At 40.1% G+C, this 20,866-nt stretch overlaps 1 protein-coding gene across 2 annotated transcripts in view; it reads right to left on the reverse strand.

Moving 5' to 3' along the window:
- Nucleotides 1–20,866, reverse strand: part of LOC109624889 (MAM domain-containing glycosylphosphatidylinositol anchor protein 1) — a 172,644-nt gene that overhangs the window by 16,746 nt on the left and 135,032 nt on the right. For both annotated transcript variants that reach the window (XM_069521827.1, XM_020079810.2), the window contains exons 12-16: nucleotides 11,871–12,042; nucleotides 11,696–11,719; nucleotides 9,984–10,136; nucleotides 9,702–9,863; nucleotides 2,869–2,999 (exon numbers count right to left, since the gene is read on the reverse strand). In XM_069521827.1, the coding sequence (XP_069377928.1) occupies nucleotides 2,869–2,999; nucleotides 9,702–9,863; nucleotides 9,984–10,136; nucleotides 11,696–11,719; nucleotides 11,871–12,042 (642 nt within the window). The remainder of the gene's footprint in view (nucleotides 1–2,868; nucleotides 3,000–9,701; nucleotides 9,864–9,983; nucleotides 10,137–11,695; nucleotides 11,720–11,870; nucleotides 12,043–20,866) is intronic.

Consider the following 20,866-nt stretch of genomic DNA (forward strand, 5'->3'; position numbering starts at 1 on the left):
TGTTGCGGGCTTACTGAGGTAGACACACAAACACACACACACACACACAAATAGACACACAGTGAGTGAGAAGTGCTGGGAAGATGAGTGAGAGCGAGAGGAAGCATTATGTCCAGTTAGAAAGGAGGACTGAGTCATCTAGTTTACTCGACCATGTCCCGGCAGGGAGGCGCTGACAGCAAGCGAAGCTGCGAAAAAGCCGATGGGACCTCGATGATGCATCAACAGCCAGAGCTCAAACACAGGACCCCGGACTCTGTTGTGTCTCCCGAACTGTTTTTCCTCCACTATGTACTGAGAGTGTATGCAGTAAACTTAAACTTTAAACTTGTGGTGAACTTAAACAAGGGCAAATTGTTGTACAGCTCAAACTGGGGAAGGCTGCACCCCTTGAGCTTCATTTGAGTTTGAGTTTTAGATATGAGAAAAAACTTACATAAAACCAAGTTATAGTTCAAAGAATTAACATTAATGAGGAAATCATATACCTATGGCAGGCTGGGATTTGACCCTGGTGTAAGCTTCAAATGATGTAATTGTCCACCCATATTTTTATGGTACATTGGGTCCAATTTTGCACCTGTGTTTTTATATATATATTAATTAAATATACAACATTATTCATGAATCTAACCTGCCCAGCTGGACTAATGGTCTCCCTCTCAACAGATACTGAACTCAAAGTATTATTTGATACAGAGAACAATTTACATTTTTAAACCTGTATACATCTTTTCGTAGAAATAATCCAGACCATTCTTCTCTGTCTCATGTGATGCTGAAACGACACATAACTTCTGAGCTACATATGGATGTATTTACATGGCAATATTATTTTCAATCATAGTCTTCTTGAAGGTTTTGGAGACAGTATTTAGTGTAGATTATGGTTTAGGGTAAGGTACCCAATTAATGTTAGACACATACCTCCACAGAGTGGAAATGTTGAAGAACGCAATAATAAAGAAAGAGGAAAATAACTTCCTGTAACGATCCCCTGATCTTGATTTTGGTCTGCACCATAATACCACATCCATATATGTTTCGTGGTGATCCCTCCAGCCAACAAACAAATGGACAGAGTGACAACATAACCTCCTTGGTGGTTGGGTGGTCTTGGGGTTGATACTAATCCAGAGTATTAAGTTAGTGCATCTTTAACTACTTGTGTATTTATTTTTCATTCTGAGGTCATGACACTGCGTACATCAGTATGTTTGCAGTCAGGCTCTTTCCAATCTATATGAAACCTTGTTCCTAACCCTGACATCAGCACTTTCATGATGAGGTGAGTAATCCTCCGGTTACCGTGTGGATTGGCTCTGTGCTGACATTCAGCATAAAATGACCTGAGTGTTCACTAAGAGGTTCCTCATTCAACTGCACCTCCCCACAGTGCTCAAATGTCAAAACTGCTGTACGGACATGTCATTTCATAAATGAAAAATTCTCCTCTGTCACTCATACAGAAGCTCATGGTTAATTCATATTTTTTATTGCCTTCATTAGTGCTATTTTTTCACACACATTTGTGGGGCTTTATAAACAATTATCAATAAACTATAATGATTCCAGTAGGCAGACACTATGATTAGTTGCAGTAAATGGTCTGTATTTATAGAGATCTTTTCTGTCTTGATGGCCACTCAAAGCCTTTGTCAGGCAGTTTTTCCATTCACTCATTCAATGTGCAGCACTTTCTCAATCACAAATTACTCACACACTGCCAGCATAGCCTTCAGGGGATATTTGGGGTTCAGTATCTTGCCCAAGGACAGTTCAGCAGTTGCAGTGGCCCAGGTGCTACCAGGGACACTAACAGGGCAGGTGCTTGCCAACATAGAGCTTGAGTTGTACACTCTCTTTAGCTAAAAACCTTCATTTTTTAAAAAGGACACCTGAGGATATTTTCTCCTCCACTAAGGAAGAGAAAATAAATGTTTGATATGTGTTAAATCTGACAACACCGTATATGAGCTGGCACTGATTCTAGGACCTCAAATCTCAATACAATGACATCCCCTGGTTCTTTGCAGCTTTAAAAGCCACTGTGGAGAATCCTCTATGAAAAATTCATGCCATCCCAAGCAGAATTTCAATCCCAATTCTTTGTAAAATTCCCTTGATTCCTGATAACCACCCGAGTATAAATTGCCCCCTGTTCTTCTATCTGGGCTGAAGTAGAGACCTTCCTAATGGGGAAAGATGCAGTAAAGAGGAAATGGCTGCAGTAAAATAAGTGTGTAAGAGGTGACAGAGATGACAGGAAATAAAAGGAATAAAGTGAATATAAAAGCACGTGATTTTTTTTTTTTTTTCATTTCCAAAAGCAAAACAACACAGACCTGACAATTTTGTCACAACTTCGTGAATATTATCTTTCAAAAATCAAGAGGTTTAGCCCGCTACATGTTCTCTGCTCTCGTAGATGATCAGGTCGTATCTTTTGGTCAAAAAATTCCACTGAATGCTACATTTTCACATACTACTACGAATGTTAGGCCAATCAAGTCTGGAGAATGTCAGGAGTCAGCCTTTAACACAAGTGAATGATATGAAAATATACTTTTTGTTTTAAAGACAAGGAATGGTGCCTGGGTGGAGGATCCAGGAGGCAGCACATGATGCACAAAGTTTGCTGTGGGAGTTCCAGTGTTTTGTTTACAACACATCGAAGATGGAGGATGATGCTACCAGCTCATTTGTAACACCAGCTCTCCTCTTGTCTATTGTTCACATGGATGATTTCTGTGTTCAAAGACAAATATTCTCCTCAATCATTACACTGCTGGTTTAGCTGGACAAGCTTTGCACTGACACTGCTGCGTGGTTCATTGTTGGGAAGAAAAGTTACCACCCAACACTTACCTGGAAGGGTCCACTGGGGCTGATGTCAAAGTACGCTTTCTTCCAGTCAGGGCCTTGAGGACCAGACTTGGTCCAAATCACAGAGTCCACAGAGGCAATGCTTCTCACTCTAAGGAGCACGTTCAGAGTCCCTGTGAAAATATACACACACATACAGCTTATTAGAAACTGTCACTTAGCAAAAATAGAAAAAATAGATATGGTAATGGTGCGAGCTGAGCTTATCATTATTAAAAGTTCAAGGAAAAATGTAAACACAGTAACCCCCCAAAAACTTCCAGCAACAGTCAGAGAGGAGCACACACACACACAAATGATCCAGGCGTTACTGTAACTGATGATGATAATTATCATTATAATGTGTACACGTTTAACGATCACAATAAGATTCATGAGCAGGTAATCATAGTTCCACTGATTTTAATTTATTTAAGGAAGTAAACTTTTCCGCAGGCAAATGTGTGTATATATACAGTATATATATATATATATATATATCCCACTCTGTGTTTCATTCTTTCCCACTCTATGTTTCATTCTGTATCCCACTCTGTGTTCTATTCTGTTTCATTCGTTTTTTCCTGTTTTATTTTGAAAGTCTGATCTCCCTCGTGTTTCCGGTCAATTTACTTCCTGCCTTGATTTGTGTCACCTGCTTGTCCTGTCTCACCTGTCTCTAGTTTGTCATCAGTTCAGTTTGTATTTAAGTCAAGTCCTCACTTCTGTCTTTGTTGAGTCGTCTGTTTAGTTGTGTTTTGTTTAGTCTCTGCCTGTTTTGTCTCCAGTGTCTCCTGCCTTGTTTTATTTTCATGGACAGTTTGAGAATTGCCTTTTGTTTCTTCCTGGGCCTGCTCCTTGTTTAAGCTATTTGGAATAAATGCTCTCTTTTGAATTGTCTCTGCCTTGCTCCTACGTTTTGGGTCCACCTTCTCTCTTCACAAACCTTGATAGAGAGGCAGTCACGCAGACATTATGGTGAAGAGTAAATGAAGAGGTTTAAGGAGGAGATGTGTTGATTCAAATGTACTTTGTTTCCTTTAAAACACAGGATACACTCACTGCCATATGATACTGCAAATAAAAAACCTGTAACCTCTGTGGAAACACAAAAAAATCAAGTGTCCCCGACACTGAAAAATAGGCAAGAAAATAACAACATTGGAGCCAAGTGATCCAAATACTCTCCCTCAGTCTCTCTGTCGGGTCTCTAAGGTGTGAGAGTATCATTCGTCTTCTTAACGATTCCCAGCCAGCTCCTAATTGGAACATTAACCAACCACTAGTTTTTTAAACAAATACACAGGCAGGGGGTCACCGTATCTCTGTTATATGTAAATTCCGTGTGTGTGTGCGTGTGTGTGCGTGTGTGTGTGTGTGTGTGTGTGTGTGTGTGTGTGTGTGTGTGTGTGTGTGTGTACAATAGAAGTTTGCATGTAGCTTATTTATGCACAACAATGTTTATCACTCTGTTGTTTCTCAAACCCTGGAGCAGCAGCCTGACAGGCAGATTGAAAAACGGTCACACAGAAAAATAACAGATGGTTGAATATATGTACTACTTTGACTTGCAACAATTTTGTATTTGATTTGGTTGTGTTTTTCTTTTTCTTTTTACAAAATGCTGCACACGTGTAGTAAACCTGATTAAGATGTTATATTTTGTTCATTTGTTTTTAGATTTGTCTTCTTGTATATGCATTGAGGTATCAGGGCCTCATTGCACTGGGCTAATAAATTATAACACTTTGAACTAGTTTTTTTAATAAATTGAAATGTTCTTATAAATGACCTCGGCAAATGTTTGCAGGTGATTGGTCCTGGTATAAGCGTCAAATATTCTCCAATTGTTTAATCATATATTTGTTATAGTACATTGGGTCCCACAGTGAACCTGTCTATTTGGACTGTAATCAAATAAACAGTCATTTCAAACTATCACATTTTATTCTTGATTCTATCCTGCACTTGTCCTGTTCTCTCTCACCTGGTCAGGCCATTAAAGTTGTCCACAGTAAAGGCACAAAATTGAATGCCTTAATAAATTAAAGGCACTCATTAAGGGTTTTCTTGCCTTCAGATAAACCCAGGCTAGGTGTTTCAGACATACACACAGCTAGAGGCACGGAGCTCATCTAACTCTTAGCGAGAAAGTGAGCATCCATGTTTCCCTAAAATGGAAGGAATATATGCATCTACGGTTTGGCTCATGTTCTGATATTACAGTATAGATGTAATAACCACATTAAAAAATCAGCTGTTCAACATATATTTCAAAGGACATGGGCAACGCTGTTGTAGAATAAAAATATACGTTGGCTAATACTTCATCTATATCTGACCCTCATGTCTCCTTCCGTGCTCATCACCCATTCTCTCTCTTTCCTTCTCTCTCTATTGCATCCAAGGTTCAAGGGTTTTATTGTCATATGCAACAATTACATTTAGCAGTTGCTGGCAATGAAATGCTTGAATCCCAGGCCCCCCTTTAGACATGCTCTGAAATTACGAAAATAGAATATAAAAAAAGAAATATAAAAAAGAAAATACAAAAGTAGTGCAAATATTGTAAGGTGCAGAGAGATGAATTATGACTGGGAGGAGTTTAAAAGTCTTATGGCCTGGGGGATGAAACTGTCCCTGGGCCTGTTGGTGCAGGCCCGGATCCTGCGGTAACGGCAGCCAGATGGCAGCAGACATAAGCAGTTTATGGTTTGGGTGGTGAGGGTCTTTAATGATCCTGTTGCTCTTCTTCTTACACCACTGGGTGTAGAGGTCCTCCATGGATGGAAGCTCCATCCTGGTATTGCGCTGAGCAGACTTCACCACCTGTTGATGGAGAGGGGGGCTTGTTTAACTCCGTCTCTTCCTGTAGTCCACGATCAGCTCCTTAGTTTTGCTGATTTTGAGATGGAGGTTGTTGTCCTGGCACCAAGATGTCAGGGCTCTGACCTCGTCGCCGGTGATCAGGCCTATGACGGTTGTGTCATCAACAAATTTTATGATGGTGTTGGTGCTGTGGATGACCACACAGTCATGCGTGAACAGGGAGAACAGAAGAGGGCTGAGCACGCAGCCCTGGGGGACGCCGTTGCTGAGAGTCAGGATTGAGGATGTGGTGTTGCCTATCTGCACTGCCTGGGAAAGTTCAGTATCCAATCACAGAGGGCGGTGTTGAGCCCAAGGTCTCTGAGCTTGGTGACGAGCTTCGGGGGAGCAATGGTATTGAACGCTGAACTGTAGTCAATGAACAGCATTCTCACATATGTGTCCCTCTGGTCCAGGTGGGCGAGGGCAGTATGAAGGGTGAGGGAGATGGCATCTGCAGTTGACCTATTTGGCCTATAGGCAAACTGCAGTGGGTCCAATGAGTCAGGGAGGGAGGAGGTGATGAAGGATTTGACTAACAGCTCAAAGCTATCCTTAGCATCAACGCACACACACACAAACACACACACTGGGCAGGAGAGGAAGAGGACTCTGATAAGCAGTCTATTGATGGACTGTCAAGCAAATTGTGTTGGTGAGAGTGTCAGAGAGGCCATGGAGAGGGCTACTTGCACAATCAAGAGTGGGGATGACAGCAGTGGTAAAAAGCCACAAACACAGATACGTGCACCTAATCAAGTTAGTTGAAATCATTAGTTTGTCTGTTTCTCCTTAGACAATTAGAAGCTGACACACTGGTTCTCACCTCCCTCTGTCCATCATCTCCCTGTAAATAGGGTTCATGTCCTTTGCGTGTCTCTATCACTATGGTTTGCTCAGAGTCAAAGCTTTGCTCTTCTGTGCTCACAAGAAATGCAATTACAGTCTGTGATCTGGCATCTGGGTCCAAAAAACAACAAGCCAAAGCGTGTTATTCAGAATTCTGAGTAAATAACCATTTCAGGAGCATGAGAAAGGAGGACAAATCAAGGCTTAGCTAAATCCTTTTTTAATCAAACCTTACTAGACAACAAGCCAATCATGATGTTTACTTCAAAATGAGAATCTAAACCTGAAAAGCTAAAGGTACAAAGCAGTAGAGAGAGAGAGAGATAAGTAGCGTCTATAAAAGGTGTGTGTTATAGGGCTGGACGATATGGCCAAATATTATATTGAGATAAAAATGTTCATATTGGTCGATATCTAAAATTATCATGATTAATGTCACATTATTATTTCTAAATTTAAAGACTCATTAAATACTGGGGTTTTTTAATATTTCAATTTGAAAAAACAATATCGCTATTATTATTAATATTGTTTTATTGCCCATTAATGCAGCCATCTTTTCACATGGCCACCATTCTTCTTCCACAGATTCTTGACCTTATTTTGAATTAATGATAAGTGTTATCTACAACAACCTTGAACTCTAATTTGTCTTCCATCGCTGTGAATTGAAAATAAACCAATGATTCCAAGTAAGCCTGCCAGTGGAATGCTTCAAACCTGAGCGAGAACAAAGCTAAAAAAAACTAATTAAATGTTGTTTATTGTTGCTGCCAGCAAACCCCAAAAAGAAGAGTTCTTTATTTGCAATTCTGGCTTGTTAAAAAAACTAAAAATCCAAAGTAGTCAGAGGGCATCGTGCTTTCTTTCCTTTTTTTGTGAAAACCATGAAGAGATACTTTTACTTGCTTTATATTGACATAACCTTGTGATGCAAAACAGCTAACATAAATTATAGGTAGGCCGGAGAAGTGCAATGATATTTCTATAAATTGCGTTATGTCAAAGTGCCTAAATGCTTTCAACACTCAACAGTACTTCAGCATAAAATACTATCTCTTGCATCCTTGCAAATACCTCTGAGCATCACCAGAGTGATGGACTCCCCTGCAGCTCTCTGCTCCAGCCTTTTTTTCTATGCCTCCTCCATACTTAGCTCACTCTTCCCTTTTCTCATCCATTTATCCTACCACCCTCTTTTCCCTCTCTCAATCCTTCCTATTAACCCTCTCTCCTTTTCTGCAGCCCCCCATGCTGCCCTCACTCTTCCTGTCTCTTCTTTGAACAACTGATCCACTTTGTCTTTTCATCATTTAGCCTCTTTTTTGCCATCAAGACACAAACTGCGTATCCCTGGCAGGAGTGAGAGCTTCGCCAGGTAAGGCAATTAAAATGACAACAGATTGGAACAGACTGTCAGAACTACACAGAGTAAATTGGGGGTGGGCTTGCAGCAGTGCTTGGCGTAACTGGCAACAGATTGTGTTAATTTTAAGAAGGCGATGTGAGGCTCAGGTAGCATTGTCTTGTCTCTTTGCTTTGCTGTGAGGCATCGAGACCTTTGTAAAAACTGCACAACAAAAATGCTCAAGTTGTACTATCAGTAACAGCTTAGTTTAGTAATATAATATGTGAAGGAATGTGCAGTGAAAGACGATAGAAGATAAGAATCAAGACTTTTTATAAACTCACTCCATTTATTATTATGTTCTTATTTTGAGGCACTGAGTTAAAAAAATCCCAGCAAAGTAGCCCCAAACTATTGGTTTATCAATAACAGCAGGTTTATAATCAAGTTTTTTTTTGTATTGTTATGGAAACTTCATGGTTGTCTATGGTATTTTGGTAAGAGCCAGAGGATGTAATCTAACAGGCTAAATGTGGATCAGATGACCAAAACTATTTGCTAAGAGCAGCTAAAGCTTATAAATAATAAGATGACAATTCTCACTTCAACATCCATTGCTGAATCTGGCTTTCAAATGTGTGCCAATAGTTTCACAAAATATGGTCACATGAGTGGGATATATTTAACTCGTTGCACTGGATCTAATAAGTAAAGTAAGTGAGAAAAGCAAACTTGTTGTGAACTTTTAAAACCTCTGACCTGATGACTTTCTGTGCTTTATATAGTTACACAACATAATCATTACGTAACAAGAACACACACACTGTGGCCTTCTTTAACATTAAACATCAGCAACAACAGTGGAGGTCAGATGTTAAAGTGACGCCTCTATGGTACGAAAGTGGACACACACATCAACACTGTATAATAGTGAGTTTGTGAGTGTGTCTTCATGCATTTGCAAACGTTTTCTTACGTGTGGGTGAAAATCCACTGTGTGTGTGTGTGTGTGCTTTTGAAGGTAAAAGGATTGTGTTTGTTTATACAGCTGTCTTTGTGAGGACCAGTTGTAGCCTTTAACCCACAGAGAGAGGACATTTTTGTCAAAGTGAGGACATTTTGGCTGGTCCTCGCTTTGTCACCCCACTTTAATGGACTGTTTAGGTGTCAAGACTTGGTTTTAGGGTTAGAATTAGGTTTAGGTTAAGGGTTAGGCATTTAGTTTGGATGGTTAGGGTAAGGGGCTGGGGAATGTATTATGCCAATGAGTGTCCTCACTAAGATAGCTGTACAAATGTGTGTGTGTGTGTGTGTGTGTGTGTGTGTGTGTGTGTAGGCTACAAGATGTATGCATTCTAGCTGTGTGACAGACCATATTATGACGAACAGCTCCCCAAATGACTGATTGTGTCTTGCCACGACCATAAATCACACACCCACTGCCCCCTTCAACCACCTCCAAACACACACACACACACACACTGAGGCACAAGCATAAAACATATGAACAGAACTTTTGCTACACCCCCCTTACCCCTCTCTCTCTAACACACACACACACACACACACTGCTGCTGTGTTGTGTCTGACAAGACTCTACAAGCGAGGGTCAAGCACAGAGTTCAGATTCTGACAGAAGCCCAGTGATATTAAAACCTGAGCAGTACAGCGTGTCAGTATATTCTCTACTGTATGAATGTGTGCCATTCTGTTTCCATGGACGATTTCATGTGGTAGAAGAGTGTGTGAGTGTGTGTGTGCACGCACTCACCGATATGTTTGCCCTTCATGTGGTAGTAGAAGGACACACAGTATGGTACTCTGCCGGAGCCCTTGGGACCTCTGACTGAGGTCACATTAAAAAGTGGGGACAGCAGACGAGCTTTGTCTCCCTGAACACGCGGCCATGATGCTTCAGTGTACATGTAGTATCCTAAAACCAACAGAACAACACTACTGTCCAGAGTCTCAGGTGTAACACAACACTGAAGTGAAACAGATTTGTCTGTTCATTATTCAAGTATTCACGTTGTGCAGAAAAATGATTTCTCACCCTCCTTGGTTCCGCTGCGGTCAGTCTCGGGGCCAGTGTTGGCAGATCGCTTGGGATTCTGCGTCAGGTGATTCTGTCTCGTCCAGTCAAAGATGTCACTCCGGTCTTGAGAGAAACCACAGATTCGCTCATCTTTGAAACCACATACACGGTCTGGCATGTGTGTGTGTGTGTGTGTGTGTGAAAGAAAGAAAAATAAGAGAGGAAAACATGATCATTGACATGTCAAGCAGGTGACATAACCTACAGGTCTACATCTCCCTGGATAATGAATGGCAACGTTTTAGCTCCAGACAAACCTCTCAACTACACACTTCCAATGTGCAGATCAGACAGCATGGCAGTTATTGACAAAGTAACATTTGCATTGTTGAAAGCAGAGTATGTAATCTTAAAAGTGAAAACTGCATATTATGTATGACCCCTACATGCAGAAAGAGTTGACTATGATTGTATCAAGCCATGTCTAATGTAGAGTGTGTAATTGTTGTGCATCTAAATATTTTGGAGGCCTTTCCCATCTGACTGCCTCAGCTGGATGATTTTGAATATGATGTACAACAAATTTCTGGGGAAGCTGTGATCAAATGTCTTCACTTGACAGATAATCTTCAAGCAAGTTTGGAATTCCTTTTTTACACACACACCTGCACACATACAAAAAGCATGTTTTAATAACAGCTCATAGTTTTGTCTCAGGACTGCAAGGCACCTTGTTCTGGCTTAACAAGAGACATGATGTTAGGTCCCCTCTTTGTGGTGTTGTCACTTTCATTAGTCCATCTGCAGGGCCCTGCTATTATCAGAGGCTCACTGAGAAATTAAAATTAAGGCAAGCCAGTATAACAATAATGATCTAAAACCATCCAAGCTTCAGTGAAAGCTTCCCCGAAAATACACACAACACACACACACATGCAGTCCGCTGCAGATGCATATGGCTCTTGCTCCCTTGAGGATGGCTTATGTGTGCTTCTTTGTTTCAGGGAGCTAATCTATTGCTATTCACACCCTGCCCCACTACATGCGTTCCTTTCAATTTGCGCTGTTGTTCTCGCAGTCTGTTCCAATCTGCTGTTGTTTTAATTGCCTCACCCTGGCTGAGCCAACTGCCACTCCTGCCAGAAAAATGCTGCTGTGTCTCTTAATGAAGAAAATAGACAAGTTGCAATTGACTGAGACAGAGAGGGATGGAGAGAGATTGGGGGGAGGCAGGGAGGGGGTGCAGGGGTTGGTTCGAGAGGGTGAGATGGAGCTGACAAAGGAGACACATCCAAGGCGAGATTCCACATAGTTTTAATACAGATTAATTCAGAGTTTTAAGCTATTAGCCAGTGGATAATATCTTCAGAGCCTTTTACCAATAACGCATTTACTGTATAACCTTATAAACTTGCATATGCTCCAATCATAGCCACTCTTTCCATGACATTTAAAATGTCATAGACCTGCTTCCAACATTCACTTGCTTTCTCACATCCCACTCTTCCTGCACTCTCCTCCCTAGCAACAGGATTTAATGAAAGGTAAGAATGGGTCACGGCAAACTTTGTCTTGACAAACTTGTGCTGACATCGCTCTCAGCGTACAAGCTAAATTAGCTTTCATCAAACTTTAACATGCCTCCCCAACTTTACCACCCTGACATCAATCAGGGAACAACAACACGCTGAGGGCTGTGAAATGTGGAAGCAGAGGGAGTTAAGTCTCACCTGAGGGCCTCGGGTAGGTGTAGGCTGCAAGACAATTAAAATCATGTCGATTACCACTCAGATACGATTAATCCATCAAGTTATACATACTGTGTACCTAATACTCAAGTCTATCTGAAAGATTGTGTTGATATCAACAAAGGTGCTTGATAAAGTGGTTTAAAAAGTGTCTTACGTTCTGAATACTGGATGATTCGACTGATGTAGTCCCCAGTGCTGTAGGTGGTGATGGGGGCCAGTCGGACCTCGTAGGACAGGGGGATTCTCAGGTCTGATATGGTGTGGGACATCAGCACACCCCTCTCTGGCTCCTTATCCTTGAGCTCTATCTGCCACGACAGCAAGTTCTGCTTGTTCCAGATTGGCACAGGTAAAGAAATGCACATAAGCAAGGGGAGGAACATGTTAAGGTGTGTATCTGCAAAAAAACATCAAACTCTAATTTACACCCTGCAGTTCTATGCCTCCACCAACCAGTAAAGTTTTAATCAAATTTTTTCCAGACCCATATGAGATCACCATACGTTTGACCTTAGACCACTGACAACAGTTATCAGTTACAGTTACATCTATGTGGTCAATTGACAACAGGTCAAAATTTGAAGAAATTCCATCAAGAGACATTTCTTTAAGAAGTCAAAAACATGTTTTGTGAGGCTACAGCGACCTTGACCCTTGATCATCCAAATCGAATTAGTTTATCCGAGAATCTAAGACATTTTTGCATTCTTAAGTTAACGCCTTCACTATGAGCAAAAATGGGTTCCTGAGGTCCCAGCAGCCTCGACCTTAGACCTCCAATCACTTAATCCCTGAGCCCCAGTTTGTACCAAATTTGAAGAAATTCCCTCAAAGAGCAACTGCAAACTTGACCTTTGATCACTCAAATCGAATCAATGAATTTGAGTCCAAGTGAACATGTTTCAAACTTGAAAGAATTCCCTTGAGGTGTTCCTGATATATCACATTCACAATGTAACATTATTGCTTTGTGAGGTCACAGCAAAATCTAAATGAGTTCATCCCAGAGTCCAACTGAATGTCTGTACCAAATGTAAATAAACTGCCTCAAAGCTTTTTTGAGATATTATGTTCAAAAGAATGGGGCAGACAAACAGAGGGACAAACCAACCTTACAAACCAGCCACTAGTTGGCACCGGTGCAGACATAAATAGTTTTTATCATAACATCCTCACACCATCTGTACCACTTTCATGTTATTACAATTTATTTACCAATCAAGAGCCAAGTTAGTGAGGGTGGGAAACTCATATTCCTATAGTTTAATACAATTATCAATATTTTATATTAACAAGCAAACAAAATCCAACTCAGGGTTAAAGGTCTGCTCATATTTTTCCAGGCAAAAATAGAGTCTGCTCAGATGTGATTATATCAGGCCGTAAGTGTTCCACTGATATTTGCTTTATGTTGTAGGAGTAATAACCATTTATCTTCCTGCAGCATCTTAATCACCATGTCATTAGATTGTTTAACTTTTCCATATCTGTGCAAGTGTCCACACATTTCCATTTATGGTAAATGAAATTAGATGTGGGCATGCAGCCAGTTCTGGGCATATAGCCAACCAATACACCTCAGGACCTGGATTGGGTTGTACATATCTTGGATTTTTAAAAGAATCTCTCATCTTTTATCCAAAACAAAGTAAACCAGCTTTCAAAGAAATTATTTACGGAGGCTGTTTCATCTTCAAAGGCGCAAGAGGCCACATTAGTCTGAGTACATAAGTGGTCTTAAATACAAATACAAACACCTTTTTCCTCCTCTCCACCCTACTTATGATAAATCATTGAATTACTTTTCCCAAAGTTTAGTTTTTTAGTTGCATTCAGTGTTCCAACATTTACAATCAATAATTCAACATATAACATAATTATCTCTTTTTTTAAGAAATTCAGTTGACCCTCTCAGCAAATATTATCCAAGTACCTTGAGCCCCTTCTCTTCACTGACCAACACCCACTAACATCTGGCTTTTTCTGCAATGCATAAATACAATCAGCATTTACTCTAGGGTCAAATGACTCTGCAGCACAGGTTTTCATCGTTCTTGATCGGCAGTGTAATAAACATGACACCAGGGTGAACGCCCTAATTCTTCCAGACACAGAGAAGAGAGAGCGCCTCAGTTTTTGTTACGTTCATGACGTTGAACATGACGCAACAGGGACGAAAACAAAGAAAGGCAAACTCCTCACCTGGCAATGGGAATGGAGTGTAGCTTTTTTAGAGGGTTTACTCACATTTAAAAACCTGGTGTACCTGCTCTTTTTGGTGAGGTCTATTTATACAGTTTTATTCAAAGGTATTATTGCCCTTCCACACACACAAATATATACAACTCATCACACACACATATATAAACACAGTACTGCATGATTTTGCAGCTCCGTTCAATCTACAACCCTACAACTTGTGAAATTTTTCCTCTTTATTATCGTTCTCCGTCATAGTCCTCGTTCTCCGTCATAGTCCTCGTTCTCCGTCATAGACCTCAATTAATATTTCATTCAATTTTCAGGATTGTATAGATTCTCTTTATTTTTTTTATCTTTGCAATAATGATGTTATATATTTCTTATAAACTAATGACAGATGTGCCATAAAGTTGGATTTCCTTACTCAATATTTTGAAAGAAACAAATCTTCCCACAAACAGTCTGAAATAGATTGAGTTGCCATGTAATATTACAGTAAAAAATAGAAGACAGTTATGATTTTAATCCAGTCCACCTGTTGTCTTCTGCTTCCTTTTTTTTTTACGCTGCTCTTAATAGAACTATTGCTGTGTTATTCCGCCCACGGAGAGGAGCATCCATTAGCTGTGTTTCTGCCTCTGATCCCAGATACTTAAAGACCTGACAGTGAGCTCAATCTAATGCATTAGGTCAGCCACTTCACCATAACACCTTAGTACACCCACAGCATGCCATTATCAGGTTATGCATGCAGCAGAGGTGTGTGTGTGTGTGTGTGTGTGTGTGTGTGTGTGTACTATTGATGTATACTGTGTGTGATGAGTTTATGTAGATGTGTGTCTGATAGATCTCTACGGTACAGAACCGTTACATGGTGAGTAAATCATGTATAATAAGCACATACTATACACACAGACAGATTCTCACTACTTCAGAACAATATAAAGGATTTACTGGACATGTCGTCATTTGTTGATTGATATTACACTGACTATAAAATATTAAAATTAAATACTGATTTATTAAAACATTTTGGGGCTATTTATATTAAAAGAAAGAACTGCTTCCTCTTCTTCTTCATATCCAAACAGTAAAGATAGGCATACACTGTGAGACTCTAAAATTTCACCTCACACTGTGCGAGTAAATAATCTGAGTTGAATTCAGAACTCACATGGTACGATACGGTCCGGTTGTCTGATAGGACCTGACTGCTCAGACTGTACACTGCATCAGCGCCTCTGACATAGTGTGAAGCAGAAGTTAAAGTTAAAGCTAACGAGGGAAAAACATGCCACCTAGCTCATGTGTGTCATTCTGTGTGCAGAAACGTCTAAAAGAAGAGGTGTCCTCATATGGACACGCAAGCTGCTCGGAAGATGTGGGCATTATATTTTTTTTTGGCTAAGTGAACTATATTTTAAGCCACCATATTGAAAAATGATCACTATACACTGCTTTCACAATACTCTATTTCCCTCTTTTTCTTTAGTAAACTACATTTTCTTCTACTAATCAACTCGTGAATATGCTTCAACTGTGTCAACAATCCACCGAAATTCCTGACGTGTCAGAAAGTCGTCTGGATGATGAGTGGTCTAGTTTATCTGAGTGATCCTTGTTACCTCCCTTTTACACTGCATGACAGATGACGCAAGGCAAAGCTTAAAATAGGCCTGACTCTAAAATGAGTCACTCGAGAGAAATTGCAACTCAAAATCGTGCTCAAAGTCCACAGTGTGGTAGGTCATGAGCCACTGATGCTTCCCTACACTTCCTTAATAATAGCACCAGCACTGCATGGTGTGACATTGTTACACTGAAACATGTTCTTCTTCCTGTCACCTGACACATGAGTTAAGACGTGCTATTTAGATTCAAACTCTACTAGGTTGAGATGGTAATTTCTATTGACAGGGCTCAGGTGACTCCTGCTCAGGCTGCCAAAAAATGTGGTATAACTCCAGTTATTGTGCCAGTGCCACACGGCAGCAACAGCCCTGCAAGTTAGTGTTCGGCAACATGGCTGGAATAAAACCTTCCTCTCCCCTTGAGGCACCATGCTGCTAATAGCTGTTAAATCTCCTTTTCTCAGTGCCATGTCTTGCTGTTACCATTTCAGTCGCTCCCTCCGACTTTTCACCCTGTCTTGTTAGTCATTGAACATCCTTCGTTCTCCTTGTGCAACAGCAGGTATCTTTCAATGCAGACTAAATAATATTTTTCAATAAATAAATTCACCTCCCACTAAATAATGTGCTCTCCTCTGATTCACCTTCCCTAAAACATACTTTTACGATGCTGATGCAAGTGCAAAATTATAAGAAGGCATTAAGGGTCTTTGCAACCTGAATTGTTTTTTTTTTTTATGGTGGAGAGATATAGAAAGTTTAGGTTTAGTTACCAAAGCCCTCGCTGCATGTTCTCATTAGTAGCATCCTTACATACTTCCTGAAATAATTGGAGGGAAACAGGAGATTAAAAAAAAGAGGATGTAGAAGCAGGGTGTTGTATAACAGGACACTAGCTCTTTTAATGAAAGGGCAGCAAAGTGACCTTTTGGTTTAAGAGACCATCAATTCGAAGAAAGGTCACAGGTTTTGATTTCTCAAACAACAGTGTGTTTTGTTGAGTAGTTTTGTTGTAGTTTTCACAGGTAAATCCTGAAACATTATACCTGCTTACTTCTAAGATATCTGGTAAAAGTGTAAAATTACACACCGCATTTTCACTTTGATTGAAATTACATCTCTGGTCACTATGGACTTGTGGTAATAGATAAAATATTACACATAAGTAACAAGTCATAGTTTTTAATATGTATATATTATCCAACAGTGGAGGAAGTGCAACAGTGTAGAAGTAAAATCTACTAAAATAAAGGTCTAAATCTAAAAGTATAGAATTTTGTAGAGAATCAGATAGAAGATTGTGTGGCAGGGTACGTTGTATTGTATCTTATTAAATGTTATTGTTTTCTTAATGTAAAATGCAGTGGATTAAAAAGCACGATATTTCTCTCTGAAATGTAGTGGGGTAGAGGTGTAAAGTAACACTGATAGACATTACTGCAAAGTACAAGTACCTAAACATTCTACTCAAATACAGTTCTTGAGTAGCTACTTTTCACCACCGGGTCTATCTCATCCCATTAATGCTTAAATGCAATATTTCTATAGAAATATTTTGTGTTTGATTCATGCTTTCATTGATTGTGCATTCAAATGTATCTCCAGTGTTTGTATGTGCAGATTTCTCTCAGTTACCACCGTGACTAATTATGTGCATTATCACACATACTATTTTACATGGCAGCAGTTACATAGTAAAATGCACTGTGCCCCTTAAACAGCCATTCTTATGCTTCATCCATATAAACATTTACACATTGCTTATACATAACGTGCATAATTATGTGGAATGTAGCAGGAGAGAAAAGCCCAGCTCATGTAATATGCATCAGTGTGTGTTCGCAGGGAGAGATGAGTTCATAATGCTGAAGAGTCAGAACCTTAGAAGTAGGTGGAATGTGCTTTTTCATGAGTGGACACACTGACACACACACACACACACACACACAGACATGCGATCGCATTTGTTTGGTCTTCAAAGTGTGTGGGAGACGATGACAGAAAAAAAATGACGTTGACTAAATGCGCACACACACACACACACACACACACACACACACACACACACACAATGCCCTGAACCTGAAGACAAACATTGGATCAATGAGGTGCTGGGGTGTGACTCAGAGGATTTCAGCTGCTCGTACTGCAGGTAAAAGTCTCTCTCTCTACCTCAGCTTCTCTCTGCTTCCCTCACTATAGCTCAGTGAATATAATGTGTGTGTGTGTGTAATATAGACAGGGAGAGAAGGAAGGGGAGAGTGAGGAAGATATATAACATGTAGAGGGACGACCAACAGAAGGAGACAGTGAAAAGGACAGGCGTGAGTGACGGACGTATTTGAAAAGGTGGTGGTAGTTGATGGGCCGATATAGAAGTCCATCCACCTCTCTTTGACGTATGTGTGTGTGTGTGTGTGTGTGTGTGCTTCAATCTTTGTGACGACTGGTTGGAATATTACATCTTGTGGAGTAATAGTATATTTTTCTATATATGGGTAAAGTCTTGGTTTTATGTTTGAGGTTATAAACAGATTAAGATTACAGTTTAGGGTTTAGTTGTGATGGTAAATATAAGGGAAAAGGGCTCAGGAATGCATTATGTCAATGAGTGTCCTCACAAAGATGGAAGTTTTTGTGTGTGTTTATCCTCGGGGACAAGTTTCAGACGTTAGACCAGTCAACTGGGGACAGCTTGTCTTAGGGGGACAAAAGCTGCGTTCCCAGAGAAAAAAGATGTTTTCAGAAATTCAGCCCCAGTGTTTTCATCTGTCTCCATCAGAGTTGTCAATAAAAAGACAACAAGACAAAGAATGTGTGAAAGACGGTGAAAAAACGGGAGCAGCCTTGAGACATAAAAGTGTTGAGGTGTGTGTGTGTGTGTGTGTGTGTGTCTGTGAGAGAGAGAGAGACATTCGGATTGACAGCTTGAGAGGATGTTCTTCAAACAATAAAGAGTGTGGGGTTAATTTTTCTACAATCCTCTATTAATGGATCTCATTCACGATTGACCCAGCAGCTCACTAATGTTCTGTGTGTGTATGTGAACATTTCATCATCTGTGCATTTGTGGAGTATGTGTGTGTGCACGTATGAGGATCATTGCCTGCTGTCCCCTCTTTGAGGCCTGGTGTGTATCTGCATAGTTGGGGTTGGTTATGTACATAAATTATTCATGTATTTGATTTAATGTACAACTATAATTCATCATGAATATTTTTAATTTCTCATATATATGATAATGGGGGTGTGTGTTTGCAGGGGTGTGTTTGCGTGACCGTGCGTGACTGTGTCTCAGTGGAGAGAAAACCTGAGTGTGTAGCTATGATCTGAAGCCAGGTCAGGTGCTGGCTGCACAACTTCAGCGACACAACACACAACTTCAAGGAAAGGGAAAGAGACAGGTCAGCTGTGGCTCAGGAGTTATAGAGTATCGTCCACTAATCCAAGGGTCGGAGGTTTGATCCCTGCTACCTCCACCCTTTATTTCGAAATGTCATTGGGGAAGATACTTTCTCCTGACAGCTGTGTTGACAGTGTATGAATGGTCGGTGATGAAAAAAAAAAAAAAAAGGCTGCGCATTCATTTGTGCGCATTATTGCAACTTGTACTGTAAGGTGCATTGAGTAGTTGATAAAACCAGAAAAGTGCGGTTTAAATACAGTCTGTTTACCATTAACTACAAGGATGAAGAGAAAAGAAACACAAACATGTATTGCTCACTTGGTAATTCATGCTTTATTTTAAGATCTCTGTCCTCATTTGTTTTTGAATGTTTGATGTTTAGAGATTCCTATAAATTACAGGTTTCTTAAATTTGGATGGAAAATTACTGTAAAATTCAGTAATTTTCAATCAAGAATGCAAGATTTCATTATCTCCTCTTGACCCATTAAAACCAGATGCGACAAATACCGTATAGACTTGGTGCTTTTCATTTAAAACAGGATGAGACGTGTGCGTCTGTGACATGTGACTGACGACATGTCATGATTCACTGAAATACTTGCAAAAAAGGCAAAATGCATTATGGGAAATGTAGGTTGTTAATTTGTTGATGCTCCTACCCCACAAAAAAATTGTTTATAGTAGCGTTTCAGACAATGGCTGACAATCTAAGCAATGGGAGCGATATTGAGGCAAATTACAGTCTAGATTGACTGATGAAAACAACGAAGTTCAGACCCAGATAATGTTCCTGACCAAGTCTCAGTCTGTAAGAGACATGTCTGACTTGGAGGGGGATCTCAGGGAGTTATATTGTTGTTGTTTTTATGTTCAAGGTTGAGGGAATTGGCAAAGATTTACAATTTACAATCCTCAGAAAACCCTCATTTTCAAAATGACCATAAGGCTTCATAAATCTTTCTCTTGTTGCAAACAGGAAAAAAATATCACGTTTTAATCATCTCACACAAATCAAAGCACACTCATTTAAGAAATTTAAAGAAGTGGATGCTGTGGTGTGAGGAAAAAGGTGTAAGGAGGGCTTGATGAAACCAGGAGGGCCTGTCAACTCTGTCAATTCCTACACAGCGGAACCTCCTGCAGGGAGGATGAAACTAAATTAAGACGTGTAAACAGGAATTTCACAGCCTGGCAATGATTGATGGAGCAAAGCGTGTAGTCTGACACACACACACACACACACACATATAGGAATACATACACTAGAAATGCAGGTAAAAATAAATGCGTGTATCTTTACATATATTACACAAAGCTCCACAAACTGAATACAAAACACAAACACTTGCCCACCTCAACGTACAAAAAATAAATAAAACAAATGGGACACACTTAATGCACGTGAGCAAAATTCTGAAGCATGTGCTCAGACTTAAAGTAGCACTGCTCCACATGAACTGGTCTGAGTCCTGGTGTATTCCCGTGTGCCTGAGCGTTCCTGCCCCCCCCCACGAGAACTCCACATCATTTTGCATGTGCTAAAAAGATAGAGTGTCAAGGTGTTAAGAGGGTGAGCTGAAGAAAGTGTTGCAGAAATAGATGGGTTGTGAAATTGAGATGGAATTACATTTGAATGTTCTCGTACTCTATTTAATAGTCGAGAGGACCTGTGAGATTTGCTGTTTTTCTTTCATTTGCATCTTATTCCTCTCGTTTGCACTGTTTCCTTCACTTTCACTCTTTCAGTCGCACCTCCTGCATTCTGTTTCGTTCTGTCTCTTTTTGGTCACTCTCTGTCGCGGAAGAAATAAAACACATGCCGGTGAAACTCCTTGAAATTAAGTTAAAGTTAAACAGCATTTCAGACGTCCTAACTTGCCACTTAATGCAACTCATTATTTCAACACT

Source organism: Paralichthys olivaceus, chromosome 1 (genome assembly GCF_024713975.1).
Source record: "Paralichthys olivaceus isolate ysfri-2021 chromosome 1, ASM2471397v2, whole genome shotgun sequence".
NCBI lineage: Eukaryota > Metazoa > Chordata > Actinopteri > Pleuronectiformes > Paralichthyidae > Paralichthys > Paralichthys olivaceus.